General features: G+C 38.4%; 2 protein-coding genes across 3 annotated transcripts; one reads left to right on the top strand and one right to left on the bottom strand.

Moving 5' to 3' along the window:
* Window positions 1-1,399: 1,399 nt before the first annotated feature.
* LOC122417654 (uncharacterized) lies at window positions 1,400-22,791 on the top strand. 2 transcript variants are annotated; one of them, XM_043431374.1, is made up of 5 exons: window positions 1,400-1,748; window positions 15,932-16,085; window positions 18,554-18,703; window positions 19,044-19,217; window positions 19,520-22,791. In XM_043431374.1, exons 2-5 carry the CDS (start codon window positions 15,941-15,943, stop codon window positions 19,552-19,554), a joined length of 504 nt encoding a protein of 167 aa, XP_043287309.1. In that variant the 5' UTR covers window positions 1,400-1,748; window positions 15,932-15,940; the 3' UTR covers window positions 19,555-22,791. The 2 variants fall into 2 exon arrangements, with proteins under 2 accessions (XP_043287309.1, XP_043287310.1); XM_043431375.1 differs by having other exon boundaries at window positions 1,406-1,748; window positions 19,062-19,217.
* Window positions 22,792-24,030: 1,239 nt separating this feature from the next.
* On the bottom strand, window positions 24,031-26,068 carry wrm1 (wurmchen 1). Its single transcript, XM_043431376.1, has 3 exons — window positions 25,810-26,068; window positions 25,197-25,452; window positions 24,031-24,402 (listed from the first exon to the last, which is right to left on the bottom strand). The coding sequence occupies exons 2-3, from the start codon at window positions 25,384-25,386 to the stop codon at window positions 24,176-24,178; spliced, it is 417 nt and encodes a 138-aa protein (XP_043287311.1). The 5' UTR covers window positions 25,387-25,452; window positions 25,810-26,068; the 3' UTR covers window positions 24,031-24,175.
* Window positions 26,069-26,487: the final 419 nt, after the last annotated feature.

The following is a 26,487-nucleotide window of genomic DNA, read 5'->3' as shown; positions in this document are numbered from 1 at the left end:
TGAAATGGAGAATTGCGACGTTTCATATTCTTGTGCGCACCATCGTATACTGTCAAATTGTACCAATTTTTTTTAGCTTTTGTTAATCGATGCGTGACTCATCAGTTATGTATTAAATTACCAATAAAAAATTTATAATCCGTTGTAGTATTGGTAATAGGCGGATTTAAAAAATGAGAGGGCCTCGCTCATGCGCCCATAGAAGCCCTACGCGACCGAACCTCCTTAAATTCAAATCGTACTGTATATGAGACGGCGGAGATAAAAAAAAAGTTGAAATAACTACGGGTTTGCAGAAATTTCAAAGTTTTTAGCTTGAAATTGATCGAAAAAGCAATGTAGTAATATTCGCACCACCGAAAAGGAGCAGTCGAAATATTTCTCGATCCATTGGTCTCCATAAATTAAAAAAATGTATAATCCATTTCATCGCAATCGAAGAAATTTTCGATTCTTTTCATGTAAATGAGCAACTCTTTTGTTATCAATTTTTCAAGACTATTGCTGCGATGCGAAAAAGTAGAAAACACAGCTGCCATTCTCGTAATGTCCTACAGAATCAAAAAATTTTTTTATGCACTAGGTGCTGGTAACGAGTCAGAAATATTCATCTTCATTCATTTAACAATATCGGCGTGTTTTATTTGACAGTATCGCGCCAGTTAAAAATGATTTTTCTTATTAAATTTAGATCATTTGTGGTCCACACGTAACGCACTCAACGATTCTTTATTTCCACTTTTCCCACGATATATAATTTTTATCGAATTTCGCTTGTACAAAGTTTTTTCTTTACAATTATTACGCACGAAATCGTCCCGATTTTAGGCTCCGTCGCGTGATTAAACTCCGGTTCAAATTTTAGCTCGATCAATTTCCAGGTTTCGCAATAATCGTTCTAAAATTTATCTACACCACTGCGAATCATTTCATATACTTATTATGATCGGCGAGGCTCGAGCCGCTCCAGAGCCAGCAGCAAACAGAGCTGTCAATGTACTTGTCCCGAGACTCTCCGAGTATTTTTGTACAATTCAATTGAGCAATTATCTTATTTTATTAGAAGTAGATGAAAACAGATTTTTGATTTGTTAAATATTTTATGAAAACGGTTTAATTCGAAGTATCCAAGCTTCACAGGTTAGAATAGTGTTCCCGATTTGATAAATATTTATGTTTATACGTTTTCCACAGTCCTTCGAAAAATACCTTTTGAGCGGCCATTTTGTATGCTTGAATTTTCGCCGCTAGGCTCGCATGCTCAACTAGTCTCCCGACTCTATACACAGCCCACACACACACACACACACACATATACATAGGCATGTTTTGGGGATACAGTGGAGTGAAGCATTCCTCCAGAAAGGGAGCGCACTGAGCGCTGAGCGCAGTCGCGTTACGAAAGTTGTACCGAGAGGATTCGACGAAGGCTCGTCGTATCGCCACAGTCTATCGTATAAACTCGTTCCTCTCGCTTCAAACTCGGTTCGTTGATCATCCCTTTGAAAACTCGTCTCAATCTCTCTGTCAACGTAAATACGTCCCTAAAATCGAAAATTATTCCAAAATTTTCTCTATCGCGCTTCGAACTGTTTTGTTTCTGTCCTGCATTAAACACAAAAATACCTCGAGTCCTTTGACCAGAGGGAAATAAACGCGCGCGAGATAGCACGATCTCGGAGGAAAAGAGAAGAGATCAGTCTGCGAACGACTCGACTCACGGAGGACGGTTGAACACTGCCGCGCAAGTAAGTTAAAAAGTCAAAATAATCATTTCTATTCCACTGTTGTTGTATGCGGTTACTCTACGATTGTAACGAAACTCAATTTCTCGGAAGCCCGAAAATTTCAGTTTCTCCCCTCGCTAAACTTGATATTATGGCAAGATACTTTTTCTTAAAATTAAATTTTCTTCAAAATTAAAAAACTACCTTTTCCCCAACGGAATTTAAGCTCTTTTTTTTTCGTTTTCTTTGCATTTTTATCGCTTATTATATATCGTCAATAGAATGAATCTTCAAATACGTTTTAAATTTCACAAAACATGTTTGAGGATTTTTGCTTCGATAAGAAGTGAGGAAACGCAGCTTCCAACGCGGTAAACGCGAAAGACACCGCGAGAGAGTCTACGTACCGCGATTTCATTGATTTTCCGAACGAGACCCGCCCCCCCCCCCCCCCCTCACCTCTGCCAATCTCGGCGAAAAACAAAAAACTCTCGCATCAAAGCAGTGTACGAAGCTTAAAAAAATTGTCTGATTTATATGGACTTATTTACTTTCAAATCGATGCACTGTAGAGTCGAAGTTCAAACTTTTGTGTCTCGCTCATTTTTCGTGTCACAGAGTTTGTTGAAGTATTTGATAAATGCCACGGGGAAGAGCGAACGTTGACAGACTTTAATCCTGGGACGCGCGCGCGCGCGCGCGCGCGAGATCCTCTTGGAGTCTGGACGCTGCAGGGGGCTCTGGGATCGCGTGTTAACTTTAGTTCTGTTTTATAACAACAAACCCCTATTTATCTATTTTCGAATGAAACAATCCTTTGTTTGACATTCACGGACATCGGTGTCGTTCCAATAGAAGGGAAATCATTCGAAAAATCGTTCGTTTTGGGTTCCCGGACTCGTTGGTACGTTTTTTTTTTTTTTCTGAAAAGCGAGTTCTTTATTATCAAATTTTCACTTTTAAAAAATACACTGCAGCGAAAAGGGCAACGGAAACTTGTTTGCTCTGAAATTGCCATGAAAATGAGAGACAGAAAATACTTTTAATGGAAAATTCAAAATTGGTACAGACTGTTGGGCAATCGAGTACAACTCTGTGAGCTTCGACCCACAAAATCGATAACTCGTAAATTACGGAAAGTCGAAGAATATACGCCGCGGGAACTTGATTGTTCAAAATTTTCTCGAACCCTATAAACGATAAAATATAAACGAATGTAAATCCAGCAGAAATTTAGCAATCGAATTGTAGCACCGAGTTCTCGATTCAACAATTATTTCGAGGCGTAGAGAAATTTATAGATAAATCGAAAAAAATGCTTCGAACCGAGGATAAAAAAAAAAAAATAAAAAAAAATAAAAAAATTCAAAAGCATTTTTTGTCCCCGATAATGCGCTTTCGATTCGCGCTTTATTTTCTTTTTTACGTCCCGGCGTTCTATTCCTTTCTCTGTCGCTCTCGCTCGGGTAGCGAATTTTGAATTCGGGTCAGTGAACAATGGGACGAGGAATATTACTCTTCCAACACTGGATCCGAGAGACCGAAGGGGTTGACAAGGCAAAGGCGAGAGAGCAATTTTACAAATTTCCCTCGAGCTCTTTCTCTCGCTCTCTTACTCTCAGCTCCACTGAAAACGCGTCTATTTTTTATTGTATATTTATATTGCCGTCTGATTAAAGGGAATACAGAGAAAAATCTGAACCACTAATTTGGTGCTTATCTACGCGTCGAGAAGAAATATCCACATGGAAATACGTTAAAAATTCATATGCGAATAATGAATTTTTGAAAAATCACGGCATTAAGGAAAGTGGATCGCGACGACAAATATAAATAATTTCAAAATTATAAGAATTTAATCAAATTTGATCTAAATGTATTCTTTAAAAATATATAAGAAGACATACATTTTTTTTTAGATTTTTTTACCACATAGCCCTCGAGTAATTGAACACTAAAGTTCACGTCTATAAGAATAGAGTTTGCACACATACAGTTATACATCTCGTGCATAAGAACTTCGATTTAACGCTCAATTGTTCGATAACCATGTGGTAAAAAAATTTGAAAAAAATTGTATTTGTATACTTGATGCCAAAGAATGCTATCACCAAATTTTATATGAAATTCTGATTATTTTGATTTCGTCATCCACCCTCCTTAAATACCCTCGAAATGTAACCGCAACGAGTATTTTCTCGTCATCGTTGTCAGTTGGAAATCGAGTGCATTTGAAAACCGTAAAAACCATTAAAAAAAACTCTGTTTTTGAGATTTCCTTTCGGAAAGTAAATGTCGAGCTATTTGTTGTTATCGTTGAATTTTATTTCATTACATACTCGGAGTATGAAATATTCACAATTTAAATCCGTAAAGGAACTCAAGGGAATGGAGGGGGGGGAGAGAAAAAAGCGAATGTGAGACGAAACGAATGGAGAAGTTTGCTGTTGGTCAAGCACGTATTTCTTCCCCTTGTGGATCTCCGGAGAGCGATTACGCTTTCGTTTAAACGAGACATAACAATCGCACTCGTCTAAATTTATAACAAACAGCTACGAGAGGAAACCGCTACGACAGAGAAAGAGAAAGAACGAACGAAACGAAAAAGGATTGTTGACCGGGAGTTACGAACTCGATGCGCTCGTTGTGGACTTTCCGATAGTGACCTTGTCGGAGAAAAATTGGTTAAAAAGCGGCGAAATTGTGGCGAAAGATGCATAAACGGTTCTCGGTTAATTGCGATAAGGGAAAACTGATCTGAATAAAAAATAAAAATGATAAAAATAAATCATAAAATTAGCATACGCGAAGCGTGCGCAGAGTTGGCAGCAAAGTTTTAATATATATTCCGATTAAAAGTCAGTGGTCGAAATTTATTAAAATGGCGTTCATGTACCGTTGAATTTAAATTTCTCACACAGAGAGAGGCGCGCCCGCGCAGAAATTGAAGTTCTTTATCGTTCGCTCTCCGCGAAAAGTACATTTTAAGTTTTTCAGAGAAACGAAAGTCACAGTTTCCCATCTTTTCTCGCTTATTAAAAGGTGTGCCGAAGGGGCTAATGTAGTAAGAATTTCAAGGAGATAAAATTCACCTCTGGCACGCTACGGAAGTAAGAATAAAGAGATAAAAAGGAAATAATCGCGGTATAGGAAACGCGCGCGGAGCTCTTACCAACGCATAATATAAATCGTATAATAATCACAATTTTAATGATAATAAAAAAACGATAAAGAGACAGGGAGATGTATGCAAATGAACCGTTTGGTGACTCCAAGTGCCATCAGTCTGATTGCATTTTGGACGAATCCCGATGATGAAATATATTCTTGGGCTCCAGCCTCCGTACGAAGCCGTGGAATTATTTGACACATGGACGAACCGGGAGCTCCAATTCCCGCCTGCTTTCTCTTCGTTATCTCTCGTCGTTTCATTTTTTGCATGTTATAATTGCAATCATTCCTTCCGGCACGGTCTCCAGCGATAAGTCAACGAATCTACGCATTTATCGTAAAGTCGCAAAATTTTTATCTCAACGAGGCGTTATTATTGTTTTTATTGCTATCGTGTTTGAGAAGAAGCTTCCCCGCGGACGAGCCGGTTCGTCGTACCCCAGAGGTCGTGACTTCCGAACAAAATAGATCGAAAACTCTCGCGCACAGAGAACGAGGAGAGAGAGAGAGAGAGGGAGAGAGAAAGCGATAGATCAACAAGAACGTCGCGTCGTGTTCGCTCGCTTCGTTCTCTCCGGCTTCGAGATTCCACGAGTCGACGACGAAACACGTGTCGTGTACGTGTGTGCGAGTCAGAAACACATGCTCCGAGCCAAACAAGAAGAAAGGACGAGGAGAAAGAGAATAAGAAATAAAAAAAGCTCGTCGTGTGGTCGAGAAAATAGAGAGACAGAGAAAAACTCGTGGTGCAGTTGCGAAGAGACAAAGAAAAGAAAGATATAAAGATAAAGTGAAAGAGAGAGAGAGAGAGAGAGAGAGAGAGAGAGAGAGAGAGAGAGAGAGAGAGAGAGAGAAACGTGGAGAAGAACCCTTGAAGATTCAACAGAGAACAGTCTTGAAAGAGAGACGCAGGGATAATCTGCCTGCGTGCATTCTGAAAGCCTCGCCAGTCGTCGCACAAGCATCTGCACAGAATTTGTCCTCTCCGAAGGAGAGCGAGGAGAAAAAAGATGAGGAAAATAAGCTTTTTCCCGTAATGCACGTACAGAGCCCGGGGGTTTTCGAGCCCCCTTAAAATTTGAGCTCGCGAACCGCCCGTGGGCACATTTCGAATAGTCACTTGAGAATCGGTCAGAGCCTCCCTCGCTTCTCCGGAGAGAAAAAACGTTTTAAAATATTTTCATACGAGGCCGCTGTTTCCCTTCGAGTGCTGAGCTTTTCGTTATTTATCACCGACTAATTTTGGTTGCGTCGATTATAATTTCGCTGTAGTTCGTTCCAAGGGAAAACTGAAGTGAAACAAGGACGAAGAAAAGTCTCATTTTTTCTTGAATGAAATGATTCTTTCCAGGAATCTCTCAAGCGATGTATTAACATCCCGAGTCCCTCAATCTCACCAGACTCATCCGAGTTCCCTTTGCCGAAAACTCTTTTGGCTCACAGACCGAGTTCTAGTTCCCCGTGGAGAAGCGCGTTCGTTAGCTTCGCAGCGAACTCAACTTTCGTACGTTTCAAAGAATCAAACCGAGAGAGAGAGAGGAGAGAGAGAAAGAAATAGAGGTCGAAATTGGTGTCTCGCAGTTTGGCAACAACAATGGTACAAAAGCTTCGAAACAAACGATCGAGTCGAGTCGAAATCGGCTTGAAGGAGAGATTATTTCGTCGTCCCACTCGCGCTCGTACACGCGGAGGCGGCCCACCGGAAGTCGAAGAGATCCGCCACAAACGGACTGACAATTAGTCGTCCGGGAGAACAGAGGCGTCCTATATATGTGAGAAGGAGAGAAGAGTTCGTCAAGGTCTCAAAGACCCCTTCCCGCCTCGCGCACACCATTAAAATTGATCCGTCGTTCCCGAAGGCTTTTCTCCTCTAAACGGGGATCCCACGCTCATTGTCTCGGGGTCGAGACCATTTTTTCGGTAACTTCCGAAAGCCCGAAGCCGAAAAATGCGATGAAGTTTGGTACAAATCTTCGACTTTACTGTACAAGAGTCGCCTTAAGGATTTTCGTCGCTATATTTTTCTTCGTGCGGCACAATTCGATTTTGGGCTTTCGCCCAAGCAGTACGCTCAGTTTTTTCGACCCTTCGACAAGCCCCCCGGAATTCCGGTCTCCGACAATTTCGTTCCTCCGCATTTTTTAGCTCCGAGGCTCTCTGCGAAATATTCTCGATCGACGACTTTCCGAGCGGACTGTACTCCTGCGCTCCCAATTTTCTACCGCGCCTATAAATTGTGCTGAAAAAGTTTCATACTTGATCGATCGAAAAGTCATCCCGTTACCGATCAAAATGCCGGTGTTGCTTCCTCGTCGGTTCATTGAAGGATCCTTAATTAAAGCTTCTCGTGAAAGTTCGTCGGACCAACAGACTCTGCTAACAATAGACCCGTCATCGTCAAGTGTGTACCGGCCCCCGAGCCAGTAGCCAGAAACAGATAGAGGCACGGAAAACGTTACAGCCTCTTTGAGTCTCCTGCTCTCTCCTTCCCTCTTCCTCTATCTCTCTATTTTGCCTACGTAACGAGCCCGCGCTCTGGATAATTCTCAAGTCGTTTTGTGTGTGTGTGTGTGTGTATTTATTCTGGCAATACAGTGCTCTTGGAAGCATTTCTACTTTGCAGTGTGCCGAATCTCGACGACGGGATTCAACTCTCCGCCTCTCTGCATTTTTTGCCTACTCCGGGGATTTCATTCCAAGTAGCTGGCGCACAGGTTCGTTGGGAACTAGAAAAATTTCGTGCCTCGTGGCCCAGAAGATGTTAAACTTTTGTTACCGTACTTTTATTTGTATCCCCAACTTCCGGCTGTTTGTGAACACTTCCGAGCGCTATTCGCGAGCGGCGTGTGTATTTATTTGTTCCGAGTTCGTGCAAGTTTTAGTTTTACTTTTATGAAAATGATCGAAACTATTTTTATTCTGAAAAATAGTTATTTCGAGTTGTTGTCGATCACTTTTAAATCAATTAAAGAAAGAGTCGACTGCTCTGCGGTAAATGAGCTGCGCAAACGTAGCGAAGGGGAAAGTTCAAAGTTTGACAGTCAATGAGAAAGCTCCCGGCTCTGCGAGCACTCCGGCAGAAGCTTAATTTCACGGCGTCCACGCGGGCACGGGCTTTCCGGAGCTTCTACATAAATGCTTGCAAATAATGGCATCGGCGTATGCGTAAAAATATGAAACACGGTCCACGTACAAATACGAGGGAAAAAGATGAAAGGAGGTCGAGGATAAAGAGTAAGAGTTTTTAAAAAGGACAGTGGAGCAGCCAGGATTTATTCACGGCACAGTTATTATTCAATTTGGAAGTCTGATATGGAAAAATAAAAGGGGTTGAATAATAACGCAGAAGGCTGAAATTTGCCTAACCCCGAGCGAGATAAATGGCCGGTTACTTCGTGAGCCACCAAGATTTTTTCGTTCTCTCCTTTTGCCCCCTCTTTTCTTCTCCTTCTTCTTCATCTCGCCTATTTCTTATTCCCAGCGAAGGAACTCCCCCAGTAAATAAATATCGCGCATACACATAGCTGCCGCTCGGTGCTGCGCTGAGAGATCCTTTCAAGGAACACACCGAGCATGGGGAAGATCTAATATAAGCAACGCTCTTCATCTTAGTCCCTCGAGAAACCCCCAGGAACGTCAACCCCACACGCAGCCATTTTTCAGACCCGGAGACATTCTCCTTCACCGCTGAATATACCCGTATAAATAAACCTAGAGGCAGCCAGATTCCGGCCAAACAGAAGCCACTCCACATCTCATTTTTAACTCGTCAAATTGCGTTGGTTAACCTCCTTTTGTTTACTCGTACACACGCGCTCTCTTCCTCCCCAAACAAACAACCAACAAAACTAATCCTTTATTCACCTTAATTCGCCTTTCCCGCTCTTGTTTTCATATTAATTACTTCGCCCCTGTTAATAGCGCTCGTTCCTTTTCGGACATTAAGATAATTACGACGATAACACAAACCTCGAATTTGTGCTAGTCGAGGCATTTTCCCTCATTATTCGCAAGAATATTCTCCGTCGATTATTCAAAGGTTGTTTTGCACTCGAGGAATCTGAGAGGATATTTATTCTCGATTATTCGCTGATTTCCAGTGGTCATTTTGACCCCTCGGATAAGAATTTAAAACTCGATTTATTTTCCTAACCTGGCGCTCCCCACACGACGAGCCAACCCATTAATTTCTCCTCTAACGGCGTCTCGGAACGACGAGAAAAAAATGTTCGATCCGCGGAGAGATGCAACAATTATGAAGATCGGCTAAAAGTTGATGCGTAGGAAAACGGACTGGTAACACTCTGATAACTCTAACGACTAAGTAAAACCTTAACGAGGGTATAACGAGTTTTTAATAAAAGCCAACGTCTCTTCTCGTATTCGTAGCTCCGGAGAGAGTGCACGAGAGAATATTCTCTCGGGAGGCTAATTAGCCCGACGTGTCTCTCGACTGCATATGAAAAGAGAGCGCGAGAACAGGTCACCGAGTGTCTTTGCGACGCACTCCACCGCGAGTTAAACAAACTTTGTATCCATCATAAGTTCGGGTCTCTCCGCATGTTGCTCTCAATTTAATTTGGCGCGCCTCGCCTCTCCGAGGCCCTTATTTACTCGTTTTTTCGCCCCCTCCACTCCCCTTCATTCGCCTTCTCTTTTATTTAGTTACTCGCGCTGCGCGAAGGGACACTTGAGCCCAACGACCCAATTCTCGCGAATTTCTATTCGCCGATCTTCGTTCAAAGCCGAGAGAGTGTAAAAAGAGCAATAAACCCCGCCGATGCATATTGCCAGGCCAATGGACTTTGCTCTCAAAGTCCACGAGTTAATGAATTTGGAAATACACCGAGAATGCACGCGCGCGCGCGCGCGCATTCACACGCACACAGATCAATAACAAAACAAAAGGTCGAGCGAAACGGAGAACCGAAGCATTAAAACGCATTGTTTGCAGCCTCCTAATTGGCCTTTCTTGCATCTCGGCCTCGGATCAATTTCTCGCTCAATTCCACATCGAGCTGCTTCTTCAAACATCTGCGTGTATCAAGCTACGCTCGCGTGATCCGTCAACTCACCCGAGCACCCAATCGTTCCCTCGTCAGAGGGGCATTGACGTTTCAAAACTTTTAACGTTCTCGTAACCTTATTTTTTAAACGCTCGTTTTCATGCTTCTTCACATCTGGCCCTTTAACGAATCATAAACAGTGGAATTTGGCACGCCAATCTTCATCAAATCCATTATATCTTTGACCCTTCTCACTCGCCTTTTTTATTTACCGAGAATCGCGGAACTTCGGTCTCGCCTTCGTTGCGTTTACGCTCCCACGACCGTCCATCGGGAACAGCTTTTCTTAAATATTCAATTATTTAAAACTCCATCGAATTCAATCTCTATTTTTAAACGGTTGTCCAATCAATTTCGTAGTTTGCAGAACCCTTCGATTTCGAAAAGTTTGGGCCGCTACAAATTTTCGATTTGCTGCCTCCGCTCGCTCAGCGTTCCGCTCTAAAAAATCCTGCTCGCAAATTCATTGGGTCTCCGCTTTTCACTTGTTTGTTGAAAAATATTCCGAGCTGTTGCATTATTTTGATATTCTAAAAAAAATTCAATTCCACTGTTTTTTCGGTTTTATTGAATCATCTCGATTCCTCGGCTCCTTCGATTTATCGAACTACTTTTTGGGAGGAATATGATCGCGCGAAAAATCATGAACGATCTTCGAGCTTGTACGTTGGACTAGAAATTTTGTAGCAACGTGAAAAGCACTTTTCGCCCCAGTGATTTTTCCCAAAAATCGAAATCAGACTAAATAGTTTACAAACGATGTAGAGCGAAAGTTACCACGATCTCCCACGAAAAAATTCGACCAAGTTCCTGACGCTTGTGAGAAGAAAAACAAACTTGCTGGCCCTCCCGCTGTCAAGAGTGTCTCGGGATTCAGCGAAAAACAGAAACGACGAGAATCGAGTGAGAAAAAAGTCGAACGAAATCGGTATTTCGAGATCGATCGAGCAACGCCACGTGTCCGATATGAAGAATTCGTAAATAAACTGATCGTCATTCGTTCGGTTAGTGATTGATTTCCATCGCGAAGCAAAGCTCTCCCGCAGGCCTGCTATTTTGGAAAATTGCTTCAAGATTTACATTGATGAAACAACGAGGTTGTTTCGACAGAGAAAAACAACAACGAATAATAATTTTATATTCGGTTAGATTTTTTAAAATGAGTTGCAGTCGCGCCCTTTATCGGAAATCGAGTAGTCAGCTTTTTTTAACTTAGGCAAGAGCGAAAGAGAGAGAAAGAGAGACGGAAATAGGGGCTTGGTTCGATACCACCAGAAGGCTCTTTTGTATATTAATATCCATATTTTCCTGTTCATGGTTATACGACGTACGAGAAAGAAGAAAAAAGGAGATACTGAAATATAAAATGTACGAGAATAAAAATCCATCGTCGAGTATCGCTGTACAGAGCGCGAGAGAAAAAGAGAGCAAGAGAGAGAGAGAGAGAAGGAGAAAAGAGCACGAGCCTCGGTGATAAAAAAGTGAACGGTCGTTTATCCGAGAATCTCGTGCCTGTAACCGCTAATCGCTCAAAAGGGCGTACATCGGAGAGCCAAGTTCTCGGAGCACGTTTAAAGTGCGCCATTTTGTTTAGTAGAATATTTCGAAGCCTCGTAATGAAAGGGGCGAATGAAGCTACGCGAAGAGGGAATCGATCGAAGCACCGATCTCGATCCTCTCCGCGAACACTGCGCAGTCCCCTCTCCATTGATTCCACAATTCTACCCGATCGATTTCAGAATCTCGAACTCGTTCGAAGCAAAAACATTTTTCTCCACTACCGATTATGGCGTACTCCAACATCGTTCGTAGAACTCAAGACGTTAAGAAATGAGAGAAAAATCAAGCAAGAAAAATACACACGTACACACACTCTGTACGGCCTGAACCCATTAAACCGTTAACGATCCTTGCGCGCTCTATATCAGAAAAGCGATATGCCATCTGGAACACCAGACTCGCCTCATTTCCCCCAGGTCCACCATTGAAATTCAACGTACATTCTGTTATTTTAATTCAATTTTTACCCTCCAACTGTATGTTTTTTTTTTTCATCTTAAATATTTTACTCATTTTCTATTTTGGTCGTCGATTTCCACATGGAATTCCCACTTTTTCCTTCCAATTTCCGGAGTCTGCTCGCCACATGAACTTTTTTCCATCCGGAGGATTCTCCGTCTTGGAGAATCTCGAGAATGTCGCTTCAGCTCGAATCCACATCGACGTTTGGAATTGTTTTTTATCCGATTAGCTAAAAAACAATATTTTTCAAGCTATTCCGAGCTCCCGAAGATTTTCCACGTGAACGGCCCACCAATTTCATTTCTAAAGCTATTAATTTACAGAATTTTCGTAGAACTAGGATTTTTTTCGAATTTTCTTATCGCTCCACCCAAATTCAGGTTTTTCTCTCAGATACGTTGTCTTTTATTTTTATGTGGTGCATCCACCACCGCAGAACGCCCCGTCCAATCCGGTGCAACTTTAATATGGATTACAGGGGAATGGTCCACATATGGTAAAAAAGGGAAGCAGCTGGCATGTGAACAGAGGAATCGTGCAGTAAGAGAGCGCATCGAGTATTCAAGAGATACTACGAACTCTAGCGATAAGTAATCAGGGATATTGGTTTGAGCTTTTTAGGATTATTAAACGACGAGATACCGGAGAGATAAAGGTTACAATAAAAAAGAAAGAAGGAGAAAGAAAATTGCAAAAAAATCGAGAGCTAGATTCGAGGAGGGAAAAAAATGGTGAAACACGAAAAGCTCACGAATGAAAAAGCCAGGCTGCGGAATGATACTCGGCAGATGAATACGAAAAAAGCAGCATTCGTAAAATGATTCATGAAGACACGCGGATGGACCGAGCTTTCTCACCCTCCGCCCTGACAAAAACTCTCTTTTATTGGTGAAAGTACACACTCGGAGTATAAATCAAATTTGACTTGTGAATCGAATCACCTTTTCGCAGAATGATAAAAAAATCATTCGGCAGAGTTGCCAAAATCGGATAATCGTTTATTCTCTATGATTCGATCAATGGACCTGGCGAATGTTGAGTTTTCACATTGTCCAAAATTCTTTTGTGTTTGTGCGTTGGAGAAAAAATAGGTTGACTCTGTGAGTGAGTTTTATTGTTTTCGAGGGAGAGAAGTGCATCGAAAATTGAAGGCTTTCTCTATTGGTGAAAGTTCAACTGTCAAAGCTCGACTAATTGAATATTAGAATAGGGAAAATATCGGATTATCATTGAAAGAGTTGGGAGTCGAGGTGGAAGTTGAACAAAATGAAAAGCGAGTGAAAGAACATTTGTTATTCGATATCGCAGCGAGTCTAACGCATACCGCGTTTCCCATTTATTTTCAACGCAACCGAGTCGGAGTCTGAATTTTCGAATATTTTTATTTGTAAAAAAAAAACAAGAAAAAAGAGTTATTTGTAAAAATCATCTGGGAATTTGAGTCGAAGGATTGAGCTCCAAATATAATTGGATGCTGCAAGTTTATCTCGACGTTGCATCGTTATTGGAGAATTAAACCGAGCAAACATGCCGACCGTGTTTTTTTTTTCTTCTCGTATACCGTCAGGCAACAAAGAAGTATCAAAAGGAAATGAGATTAGAGAGAGATGGAAACGAGAAGGAAAATATCTTTTATAATAGAAAAATATTAGCAGGGCTCGATCTGCTGGGATCCTCTTCCTGTCTGAAAACTCAACTTTTTAATTCGATTCAGCGAGGCTGAATTTATACGATATTTTAAGAAAAGAACAACATTTATCCGATTTCGTAGGACAACAGCAGAGAATTTTATCATCGTCGAAAGTTTTTACGAAGAAAAAATACCTGTAAAAATGAACTAACCAAAGATATGAAACAAATGAATTTGTCACAATTAATCTCAAATCCCCTTCGTTCGAGGCAGTTACATGTAATTCATCAAATAAAATAATAAAATATCAATTATAGTCCTCTAACGAGTTCATTCGAATGACTATTTCTTCACAAACTCATTGCACTAATGATGAAACGTTTTTAATTGCCTAATGAAATATAGTGCTTGAGCGTAACTCGCGAAATTCCAACAAACGTTGACAAGCAAAATTTTAATATAAGAGAGCATTTTGAGCTGAATAGGTTTGCGTCGCGAGGAGCCGAGAAGTGAGTTTTTATTCAAAGTCGATATTTCATTAGAGCAAGTACAAAACAGAGTACGTATATTTGTATGCCACATAGATGCACCGGTGCAAACATAGGCATGCGGCAGGGAAGCTTCCGTCGATATACATAGGTCTGTTTCGTAGCTGCAAAGTGGGATTTGACGTATAGCGAGGGTCCATATCGTTCGTGACGGAGGAACAAAAAGCTCCACTCCTTTTGTACTTTCGTACTTACATTTCTCACATTTCCATTATTCTCATTTCCGGTTCTTACGAGATGTACGCGTACGCGTTTTAAAAATGCTTCTTTTCCGATATTACACTTTTTATAAACTTTTTCATCGTGCTAGACGCTTCATGCAAGTTTAATTCCACAATTAAAACTTCATCTTTCCATCCGGTGAGGAACAACAGCTCTAAAAATTCAAGAGAAACCATTTTTTTCGTCCGATCCAAATTAGTGAGTTGAGTTCTACGATAATTGTGAAAATTACCAGCAAAATGTCATCGTAACAGTTCTAAAAGATCATAAATGAGAAAAAAATATGAATCGTATTTGAAGATCGAATTATTCGACGCTTTGGATTCTTTTGCGAGTCGAGAGAAATAAAAACCTCGTAAAGAAAAAGTGTCGCGAAAGTCAACTCGATAGGCCAGCAGTTTGTTTTGGGACGAACAAAGAGGCTCGATAAAAGCTCGATTCAACGCCGGCCTAAAACTCGTAAACGAAACAGAGTTTTCGGAACGATTGACCTCGAGTCGATGTATCGAAACGTAAACGCTCCAGCGGTCAGGCCACCGCATTTCCTATCGTCACCGAACTAATATATCACCATGATTCGGTGTTTGTAAAATGAATTTGCACAAAGGTTATGTTTATTCAATGCGCGACGAAAAGACACCGGACGTTGCGGGAACCTCGGAGAGAGCCCGCAGTCAAAGATTTGCGCGCGCTCGCGCGTGTGCGTGTGTGTGTTTGTGTATAAAACTTGCTATAATTTCGCTCCTTTTGCACTTCCCTATTAATTAACAACGCTTGCTCTCATTCTCTCTCGCTGCTTACTCGCGCATGTAACGGTAATACTCGAATTATGAAAATAACCGCACACCATCCCATCCCCGATTACAAAGTTTGTACTGCGCCGCAGCACCCTCTGTCCTCCGTGCCAACAACTAAATAACACGTACACGGATCCAAGGTCCATCCTCAAGTTTAAATAGGCGTTTTATTCATCGCGTGGAACTTACTCTGCATAGCTAACGTCCAACACCATCAGCCGAATTTATTATTATGTATTTTAGTTTTATGACACACTATCTCGTCGAGCCCTTTCTTTTTCACTCTTAATCTTTTATGCTCCGGAGCATCGTCACTTTTATCGAGCGACGCCCCCGGGTCTTATACGCGCAATTTTTTTAAGCTGTGCTTTCGTTCATCGACTTTTCAATAATCTTTCCTTTTTCATAGGATTCCTAGTGGATTTCTTATGGAATATTATTTCCTGCTCAGCGTTGCACGATTTTTATCGCTCCCTTGACCTCGAGTTATTCGTATTATCCGATTCGTATTATCATTTTTTCCATTGTTTCAAATAAATCTTATTCCCTTTTTAGGCTTATGGGAATTTCATCGGACATAGTGTCGGAGCCATGAAACAAAATGAAAAATACATTTTTATTTTCTATCTTTTTTCCCCGATTAGTGAAGAAATAAATGAAATAATTTTTTTCTCGTTTTTTCGGGCCTGTTGGAAAAATCCTTTTATTTTTTCATCTTCTCTATTTTTTGTACGTTTCTTTTTTCAAGGTCTATAAAATGAAGCTGTGGTGGAGCTTGATAATGGTGGGGGGAGTCGTTCTGTCGATGACAGCAATAACAGCGTCGGCTGAATCCGATCTCTGGGAGGAAGACGACAGGGAGGACCTTCTCGTTCGAACGGTTCGAGGCACCAAGGAACGCGGTACGAATACACAAGAAAAATATTGGAAAAATACCGATAATATCCAATTATTTCCAACGCACATATCCTTATTGTTATTTCTTTTATCCCAGTTACTTCACAATAGAAACGACTTTCGAATTGATCGTTAAAAATGATAAATCGTGCGACTGTCACGAAACTTTTTCGATTTGAGAATACAAAAATTAACCCTCAGTGTGCACACCTTCACAGCGAGACATTTCGTGCACACGGGGTCACTTTGACCCCAGGTCATTTTTGACATCGAATATCTCGGTAACTATGTGCTTTTCGGAATAAAAGGTTTAGTCACTTTTTGCAGTGAATCGATCCAACTTTAAGGCTGCAAAGACGGATTTCCAAAAAAATCTTTTTTCATTGTTCAAAAACGTGCTCGAAGTTGATAGTGCGCGTAAATAGCACTTTTTCGGTTAAATCTCTCGTAAAAAATTAAATTTTGAGTTTTTAAAAAAATCCTTACAGAGTTTTACAGACAAGGGTCCATGCTTTAAGGGAAAAATAGTCCACTTTGCAACCCTTCCAAAAAGTGTATCTATTTTGGAGTATGAAGTTGGCTATGCTCCCTACTTTTAGAGAGGGGATAACGATTTATTAATATTGGGGGTTTTACTTATGAGATGCTCATCTGTAAATGCTATTCATGTGAGAAAAAAATTTTGGGGTCAACCCGACCCCAGATGCACACTAAGGGTTAATTTTTTAATCGTGAATAATATTTAAGTTGGTTCCCTGCAGAACGTATTTCATTCCGAGTTTTTCACATGATTCGATAGTACACATTGCGAAAAGACAACGTTTGATAATGTTAAACATTGCCAGTTGACAGATTAGATCAGAGATCACCATTTATAACCTTAATAAAAAGTACAGCTGTCACTTCCATTGACAATATGATACAAGTGGCGCTATATATGACAAGTGACGTATGAGGCCTGCAAAATTTCAAGATTCTGTAACCATTTGTCGTCTTCGACTCAATATTTATCATTCAGATGGCCCCAGACCCCCCTTTTTTAACGTACCATTAGATTTCGCGCGATTCAATTCATGTAAATGATGTTTTTAATCTTTGACATCTAATTTATAAATATTAATTAATTTTGAAGATGGTTGAGGTATAACTGGATAGATAGGCTCGATCAAAAATTATATCTGATTGGAATTTCCGTACTTCGTGATGCAATAAAAATCTGACAAAATTCAACAATATTTGGAAAGCTATGAACAACAATTATCAATAATAATATTGCCCAAAAGTTAATAACAAATTGTTTAAACAATTAATTATTCAATAATTTTGCGGTGACCTATTATTTTTTTTTTACGAATCAAATGTGTGTATTTTTCCGAATGCTCATGAATTTTTTCAGAATTTTCGTGGATTTTTCAAATTTCTTGAAAAAATTTTGAAAAAAATTTTAAAAGATTTGCATTTTGGATATGTTTTAGAAGACATATTTACCATCAGTTTTGAAAAGTCTCAAGGTTACTGGATCAAAAATGTACAAACGGAGCCACTTAAAAAATTTAAAAAAGGGAATTTCAAAAATCCATGAAAATTCGGAAAAAAATCACGAGCATTCACAGAAATGCGCACATTCGATTTGTAAAAAAAAAAACAATAGGTCACCGCAAAATTATTGAATAATTAATTGTTTTAAAAATTTGTTATTAACTTTTGGGCAATATTATTATTGATAATTGTTGTTCATAGATTTCCAAATGTTGTTGAATTTTTACAGATTTTTATTGCATCACGAAGTACGGAAATTCCGATCAAGATATAATTTTTGGTCGAGTCTATCCATCCAGTTATACCTTAATGGGGCCAGTAAGTGACTGTGGCCAAAAGGGATATGTTACTTTCTGTACTTTTCGACCGTCAACATTTCAACCGAACAGTCGATAGGGAATCTTCAAAATTCACTGTTATAGAAAAGAAATTTTAGATTGTGAGAGATGAAAAAATTAGAGTAGTATCAAAAAACAGCCCTTGGGCCTGTACATCCTTCATTTTTTTCTCCCCAATAAATTATCCTCGGGCCTTGAAACTTTGACAGGACATTTTTTTATTATTTCTTGCTGTGTTTAATTTTTAATTTATCAAAATCTCTGTGTTAATTCGATTACCAGATGAACTTGCTTTTTAATTGAGACGATAATGAAAGAAATATATTTATTTAGAATTAAAATCAATCGAAATGTATTCGATGGCTATTCGAGAGCAATAATCTCATTTTTGTTCGTCTCTGTTTGGAGTCCCGAGCATTATCGATAATCAATATACATAGAGCTCCTCTCTGCGAGCTCGCTTCAAGAGCTCAATGAACGCCATTGTGCATCGTGTACTAATTGAATAACTCTGCTAACGAGATACCAACGGAAAAAGGAAGAAACGAAAGACTATACACGAAAATACTCATGCTTCATATCTCGTCGTTCCACAGCATCCGCGAGTCCAGCACCGTGCAGATACACCCAGGGCCAGTGGTCGGAGTGCGATCCTAAGACCAACACGAGAACTCGAAGCCTCACGTTGAAAAAAGGCGATAAATCCTGCGAGCAGTCGAAAACTATTCAGAAAAAATGCAAAAAAGGTACTGGACGTTATCGGTGATGTTTTGAAAATTTCCAGGAAATGAGAGAAAAATCAATGCTCCTCGGTGAATTTCGATGATTTATCGAGCGTTCGTGGTAATAATTCATACTCGTCCCGAACGTTCCGCTACCCCGATCAATTAATTATACTTGCAACGTTTCTTCCTTTTCGATATTCGAAAACTCTTGATTTTGCACTCGCGAAATTCAAATGATTTTTTCAAAACAACGTCGAATAGAGAATCGATTTTTTCACATTTTCACGAATCTCGTCATTTCGTTTGGTTGATTCGGTGGTGAATTCTGTAAAATAATAAATACGTCGATGTGTGATTACATGCGTTGCTGGTGGCTCAGCCTGTCGGTACAAAAAGGGTACGTTTAGCGAATGCGTGAATCTCTCGATGACGCGAGTCGACACCCTCAAGCAGAACAGCGACGCATCTTGCGAGCCGTCACGTCGTATTACGAAGAGGTGTAAACCGGAAAACAACACAAAAAAATCTAACAAAGGTTAGTCAAGTTTCTGACGAAACGAAGAAGTTTCGCGTCCGGTTTTTCATTCTCTTCCCGGGTTTGTCTCAAATTCAATATTCCACCATTGAATTTTCCTTTCCCAACAAAACAAATTTTTTTTCCAAAAAAAACTGTTGACTGTGCCAAAATTTTTGTTTTTTTATCTCCAAACAAACTTTCCTTATCACACGTACTTCTCAAAATTGAATTTTTCAATCCTTTTCCTTCGCCATTAAATATGTATTTTCCCCGAAAAAGCAATAATTGAAAAATAAAGATTTTGTTTCGTTCTTTTTCAGGTGATCGATCAAACAAGAAGACTGTAAAGCAGTAAGCCGTTGAAAAAGGAGCATTCAAATTTCTACACGCATTATCCGCGTCGTGATGATAATAAGAAAAATAGCGGAACTGATTATATCTCTCAGGCATAATCGGCAGAGTAAGAATCCTTTCGTCTCGATGATTCGTGCTAAAAGTTTTAAAAAAGTCAACTTCAAAAGGAGAAAACATCGACACAAGCGAGAAACAAAAATAAAATACAAATTCGGTATATTCTATACATAACGCAGACTTCCGGTCAGGTTTATAGAGTCGCATAAGGGCGAAGAATAGCGTGATTTAAATCTTAGAAAACGCGCTATTAATCTTTGCACATACTTTACCCAGTTGTCCTTCTCGAATGAAAACAATAATGAAAACAAAAGCACGTTAATATTGTACAATAATCGAATATAAAATGAACGTAAATCTTTGTTGAACGTTGGATACAACATCGAGTATAAGCAAGAAACGTGCAATTTCTTCCCTCCCTCCCCGCCCCATCAGATGTTCGTGTTAGCTAGAGATTGTAATCGACTTTTCAATTGTTAATACTCCGAGAAGCAGAAAAAACACGTTAATCGTTATTTAAGGAAAATAACAGTAAACAAAAATTATGGTTAAGAATCCAATGAAAAAAATAAACGAAAAGAGAAGAAATAGTACGAAATAATAATCTAAAAACTCGGTGTAAATCTTTTTGACGATTAAACGTTCGTTGTTCCAATGATAATTAGGGTTAAATAACGATTTTAATGAAATACCTCGTTTGTGTTTCGCATGAATTAAAAATACGAATTGTCCAATAATTCAAGAATAAATAATGAAAATATATTAATGAAGGGTGAAATTTAGCGAACGCGAATTTTAATTTCATTGCGAAGAGATAAAAATGAAAAGAAACAAAGGAAATAAATGTGTTGAAACCCTATTTCTGGTCGATAAATCTGTGTGTCAATAAATCTGTACGAATGATCGTCTCCTTCGATGCATCACCAATGAGCATAAAAATCAAACTGAAATAAATCCAGTTGCATCAAACGTTCCCGGACGTGAAATCAACAAAAACAAGTCAAGTAATCGATCCTTTGCGACTCGGAAACGCGATAAATCTTCAAAATATATCATAAGCAAAACGTAAATGTTTCACCGTACCCCCCAACTCATGAAAAAAAAAAAAAAACAGGCAACACACACGCACACACACACACACACACGCGCGACAAAGATAAAGTGAAAATATTCTTCAAAACATTTTCGAATCATAGAGAAAAACGTAGTCGATTGTAGCGCTAAGGAATCGCGAGATGAGACTTCTGGATCGTTTCAATCTGATCGCATTTATTGCTGCAATACATAGAACAAACAAACAAAAACAGACAGAAATAAACATTTTTTTCGTTTCCAGAAAGAAAACAACAAAACACTTGAATAAATTTACATACACACCATATCAATCGTAAACGCGTAAATTAAGGCTTTATATACATAAGATCCATAGATCGATAGATCAGTTCCGTGGGATATCGGGTCAGAAATGGGCACGACTTAGAATTTTAAAAATGAGATCACCTTATCATCCGATTTACTGCGTCGAATTAGCATTAATTTGTTGAATAATTTTTTCTCTGACATTTGCAGAAAAGATGTTCATTTCGAAGAACAGAAATTTTGCACGGAAATGAAATTCGAAAAAGTATGAAATAAAAATGTTTTTTCGCTCAAAGTCGTGCCTGTTTCTCCATTCGACTCATTATCGTTGAAAACAACAATTTTTAAATAGATTGTATATCTCTCTCGTGCTTTACCTCTTTACGTAGTTGAAAACGATTGAAAAATGGATTCTCTCGGTGTGCTTATCGCATTGTAACATAGCATGATAGAACATAAAAAAGGGAAAAGTAAGAGATAAATGAAGAATTTGGCGGTATGCCATTGACGATAAAGTCTCTTAAGAATTTTTTTCGATATTTTAGAAAAAACCATGTGTTTAGGCTGAATCCTCGCCTGAAATGCAGAAATGGGCAAAATCTTATTCTTCCAATTACATTTAAGGAAATAAAACAATTATTATTTTATTATTGTATTTCAATACTATCCTTATTTCTTCTTAACACGTGTAGTAACTCGTAATGATTTTTCATTTTTTTCTCGATGAAAATTCATCATGAGAGAACAAAAAATCGATGGGATTTGCATTGGATTGAATGATTTGAAATGTAAGTGAAAAAATGTTGGATTTTACACATTTCTGCTGTGACATAGTGAATCTGACGACGGTAAATTAGAAATTCATGGAATTTAGATAATTCTGTTTGCGCAAAGGCAGAAAAAAAATGATAATAAAACCCGTAGTTACAGTTACACGAATTTTAACTGTACACTTTTATATTCATCGACGTACTGTCTACAGGGCTAAATCTCATTCGAGACGGTATCCTTAAATCCAGCTCTGAATTCAGATTCGGTTCGAGAATGCTTTTTTTTCTCATTTGCATTGAAAAGCATTAAAATAAAAAAAAAATAATAACTAACAAAGCCGTGGAGAATTTTATTATGCACAACGACAGGAGACTGGCGCACAATAAAGAATTACAAAAAAAAAACAATAAACAAAGATAAAAAAATAAAAATGGAATCTACGAGTAAAGTTACCGTGACGAATGGGATGCTCTCTCGATGCTATTTTGAAACTGCATTTACTTATTAGTCAGTGGCGAGAAAACGAACATTTGTCATTTTTACGAAAGAAAAAAAAAAACAGTTCGTGTCGTCACGTTTATTCTCGATGAATTAACGAACAAAATAACAAATAACCTGTGCTACAGGCGACGTGTCGATAATTCGATCTATCTGTACCGACGATCCAAATACTCCAAAAATAAAAACCAAAAAAAAAAAAATACAAAAATACTTGTATAATGTATATCACTTGCATATTAAAGAAAAAAAAAGAAAAAATAAAACGGTGTAATCATGACACATGTAACACAATAATTTTAAAGAATGCAATGTTGTCAATAAAAATAAAAATTATGTATAAGAAATGAAAAACAACGTTTTTGAATATTTTCATTGAAATTCTTTTATTTCCTCCGTTTATTCGTAAAAAATAGTATACAAAGCTGCAAGTCGAGATTATCGTTTGAACAACACAGTTTTGTCAAAATTCTACCCTAAATTGTATAAATGTATTAAAAAAAAGATACAAAACTATTAAATGGACGGATATTTTTTCGTTTATCTTAACGACGATTGGCGTTTTTTTTTTCGATTTAAACAAATCCCGAAATTTGTTCATGCTATTAGAATAAATTGGGGTCGAATACATTTCGGCTTCTACATGCCGGAGTTGTTTCCTTTGGTCAGGCAAATACAAGCTTTTCTTTTGTTTCTCTCTATTCAATATTTGTACTAACTCGGCCACGTGTGTGTGTGTTTGCGTGTGTGTATGGGTTATTATATTTATTGGCAGTATATATTTATCGATTTCAATATGACGGATTTCATCCGCTTTACTCCATAATTTCAAGTAATAAAAAATAAACGAATTTCAATTGGACGGTAATAAAGTCTACGGTAAATAAGTCATTTTCGGGCGGTTAAACTCGATTTTTTTCACATTCATCATTCTCTTATTCTCAGCTGGTTTCATAAGAATATCAAAATTTTGACATTCGATTTGTTACTCTTACTGATTTGATGGAAAATAAAATTATCTAATTTTGGACAACTAATTAATATTCCGATAAACATTGAAGTTAAAATGTTTTTCAAATTTCATTTTGCACTTTTTTGATTGCGATAAAAAATGAAGACATTGAATTTTGGAAATTCAATTTTGTACATTCCTGGTTATAGGATTAGTGTTACTTTAATCTTAATAATTGGTAACAGATCCTCGAATACTTTCACAATAGAAGGTCTTGCTGGCATATATAAATTTTTCGTTTTACAAACTATATAGACACGTTTGTAATATAAAAGTTGCCCCTTTTTGAGTGGTTTTTCATTTTCAATTTCAGTATGTAGTGCCGAATTTCGAATCTAAAGTCCTTCTTTTTGTTTGATGGAAATGCGTTCAACATTGAAGAGTGAGAACTCAAAATTGTTTTGAGTTACGTCAAAAAAATGAAAGTTGAAAAGTCGTGGATTTTTCGACAATTTGTTATAGCATTTCAATAAATCACTCAATCGACCTGTTTCAATAAAGGAAACGTTTTGTTTTTCACTTTTTCGACTCGAAATTCGGAGCTTAATTGCGATTTACGATGATAACCATCTGTAATGGGACTCCGAAGATATTTTTATGTATTTTCATACATAATAAAGAGACACTATTTGCATCTTTGTTGTAGACAATCCCTCTAAGCAACTGATTCTGAAATTTCGCGAGCGTATCCACCCTCCTCGTCGTAAACTTCTCTCGTGTAGTTTCTCTCCCAACGTGCACGTTTGCATATGGTTTCACCGTATTTTAGCATGATCAATATAACGCCAATCACGAAGAGCGTAAGACACGCGCTCGCTGGCCAAAAAACGTGTAAGGCCATTATGTCTTTCTTTCTTTTACTTCCTGTACAATTTCGATTCCCCCTAATATTACACTCAAAGGGTTTTTGTGGCAACTTATTTTTTTAAATGTCGCTTTCTCGCTTGTGTAATTCCATATATTCCTGCGCGTTTTGTGCTGCTACATGCGGATAATGAGCCTCTTCGTCTGTTACTTCTGGATGCGGATAATACAAACGTGAGTCTGGATAATGCGTTTGCTGCGGAATTGAAGATGGCTTCAACTCTGACAAGTCCAGTGGAGGAAGTTTGTGAGGCAGCGATACCCACAGCGATTGTATCCAACGATTTCCTATAAATAAAGTTTTTGTAGAATTTTGCTCCATGCTATTCATTAAAATTACATTTTCCAATTATTTTTCTTTCGTGTTTTAGACTTTATTTTCAAATATTTAGTCGAATAGAAAATTTTCTATCAAATCCCTTATTATGGGTAAATGCATTATTATCGATAGATCATGTATTACATGGACCAGAAAAATTCAATCTGAGCTTTGGATATCACTTCCGGAGAATCTTGCAGGCAAAGTTTTAGCCCCGAAACATAAAGTTTCATACTTTAGCATTATTTAACAATGCATCATCTATTTTTTACAGCACTAGAATAGTTTTTTCACTAAAATAATTTTCCTCTTGGTACCCCCCACAATATGTAGTTCAAATACCAGCTTAGAATATTCACACCCAATAACATTCTGTTCTACTCTAACAATGTTTTTTCAATGAAAAAATGATTGAATCCTATTAAGTATATATTGATTCATCATTTTTTTTTTTAGTGCTCAATATTCAATATTCACTCAATATTCAATAGATATAATCGCTCAAAAGTTAAAAGTTGTCTATCGCAGAGAACTGGAATAAGAATTGTCAAAAAAAATGAATTTTGTAGAACTGAGTCACTCAGTAGTTGATAATTTCATTTGATATTTGAATGTGTTTAATTGGAATTATCTATCATTTCATACAAGACACTCCATCGCTGTGACAATGGTAATTTATGATGTATCAGAATTTTTTAATTGGATGTCTCTCCGCTTTAGCGTCCAGTTGAGAATGACTTTGTAAATAGTTTGGCAGACTCACCGGTATGACGATCCTGCCAATATTGACGATATGGCGAACACCAGCAGAAAAAAATGTTCAGGATAAAGAGAAAGCCACCTAGTACAGAACAGATGGTGATGGCAACGTAGAAGGGTGTGAAATCGCCGGGTTCGTGCTTCACGAAATACGTATTATTCTTGTACAATTCTTGATCGTCTAATACAGACATTTTTTCAAATCACTTTTGAATTCTTAATGAATTTGTTTTTTTTGTTTTTAGCATTCACACTTATTGCTGCAAAAGAAAAGAGAAACAGAAAGGAGAAACAATTGATGGATTTCGTTTTTTAGGCATTTGTACTATATTTAATTAGGCGATCGTGTAATTTGGCGTATTTTTTGGGAGCGGTTTTTTAATTTGAGGCGTGGCGGCGCACGCGATCTATTGCACAGTGCAGACTGTGCATTAGATCGCGATTCGTCTCATTTATATATCAAATTATCTGGTGACACGTCTCTCTCTTTTTTTCAATGGTTGGAATGAACATACTATTTTTTCTCCGAGACGATTCGTTACTCAAAAATATATGTTTTTGTTTTATGAATTTCTCAGAATTGAGATATCGGTTAAAGGTTATTCGTTATAACTTACCGTTGCAAATTAGAGCAGCACAATTCTACGATGATCCTTGGATCTAAATTCACGTAAACAAGTAGAACAGGTGTCTTGTCGAAATTTTTGAAACAAAATCAGAAGAAAAAGACACGCACCGTGCATCCATGCGAACCGCGTTGAGAATTTAGACGCGTTAAAAATTGTCTTATAACGGGCGGGGCGGCGTCCCCGTGTAGTCCGTGTTGTAGTAGTGGGTATTAGTGGAAATAATACTGTTGTAAAAAAAAAGGATGAGTGCATACACGCACACGGACACGGTATTATAATATTAAAATGCAAGTGGGGTGGGGATGTGGGAGTGACCGCGTTGGGAAATTTTTTTCGTTCAGGAAATCGCCGCTAGGTGCGTGACTATAATCATAGAGGGTTATGTCCGGGTCAGGTTCAAGTGTCCGAAACCGAAATATTTTATTACATTTCGATCTTTTTATTCTTAAAAAAATTCTTGATGCAGCGATTTTCAGAGACGAAATCAGCGCGGGTTTCGTCTCTTTATATCGTAAGGATATTTTTTTCTCATATTTATAACTATTCGATCTGTTTTTTTTAGAATGACCAGTTTCGCAGTGCGTCTTCAATAGTCCCTACTTTATCTGAATTTTTGAACGTGTGTATTGTTCACAATAGCTGAAGAAACTAAAACAGTCTTTCACT

The sequence above is a fragment of the Venturia canescens genome, chromosome 10 (assembly GCF_019457755.1).
Source record: "Venturia canescens isolate UGA chromosome 10, ASM1945775v1, whole genome shotgun sequence".
Taxonomy (NCBI): domain Eukaryota; kingdom Metazoa; phylum Arthropoda; class Insecta; order Hymenoptera; family Ichneumonidae; genus Venturia; species Venturia canescens.
This window is presented reverse-complemented; position numbering and strand designations above follow the sequence as displayed.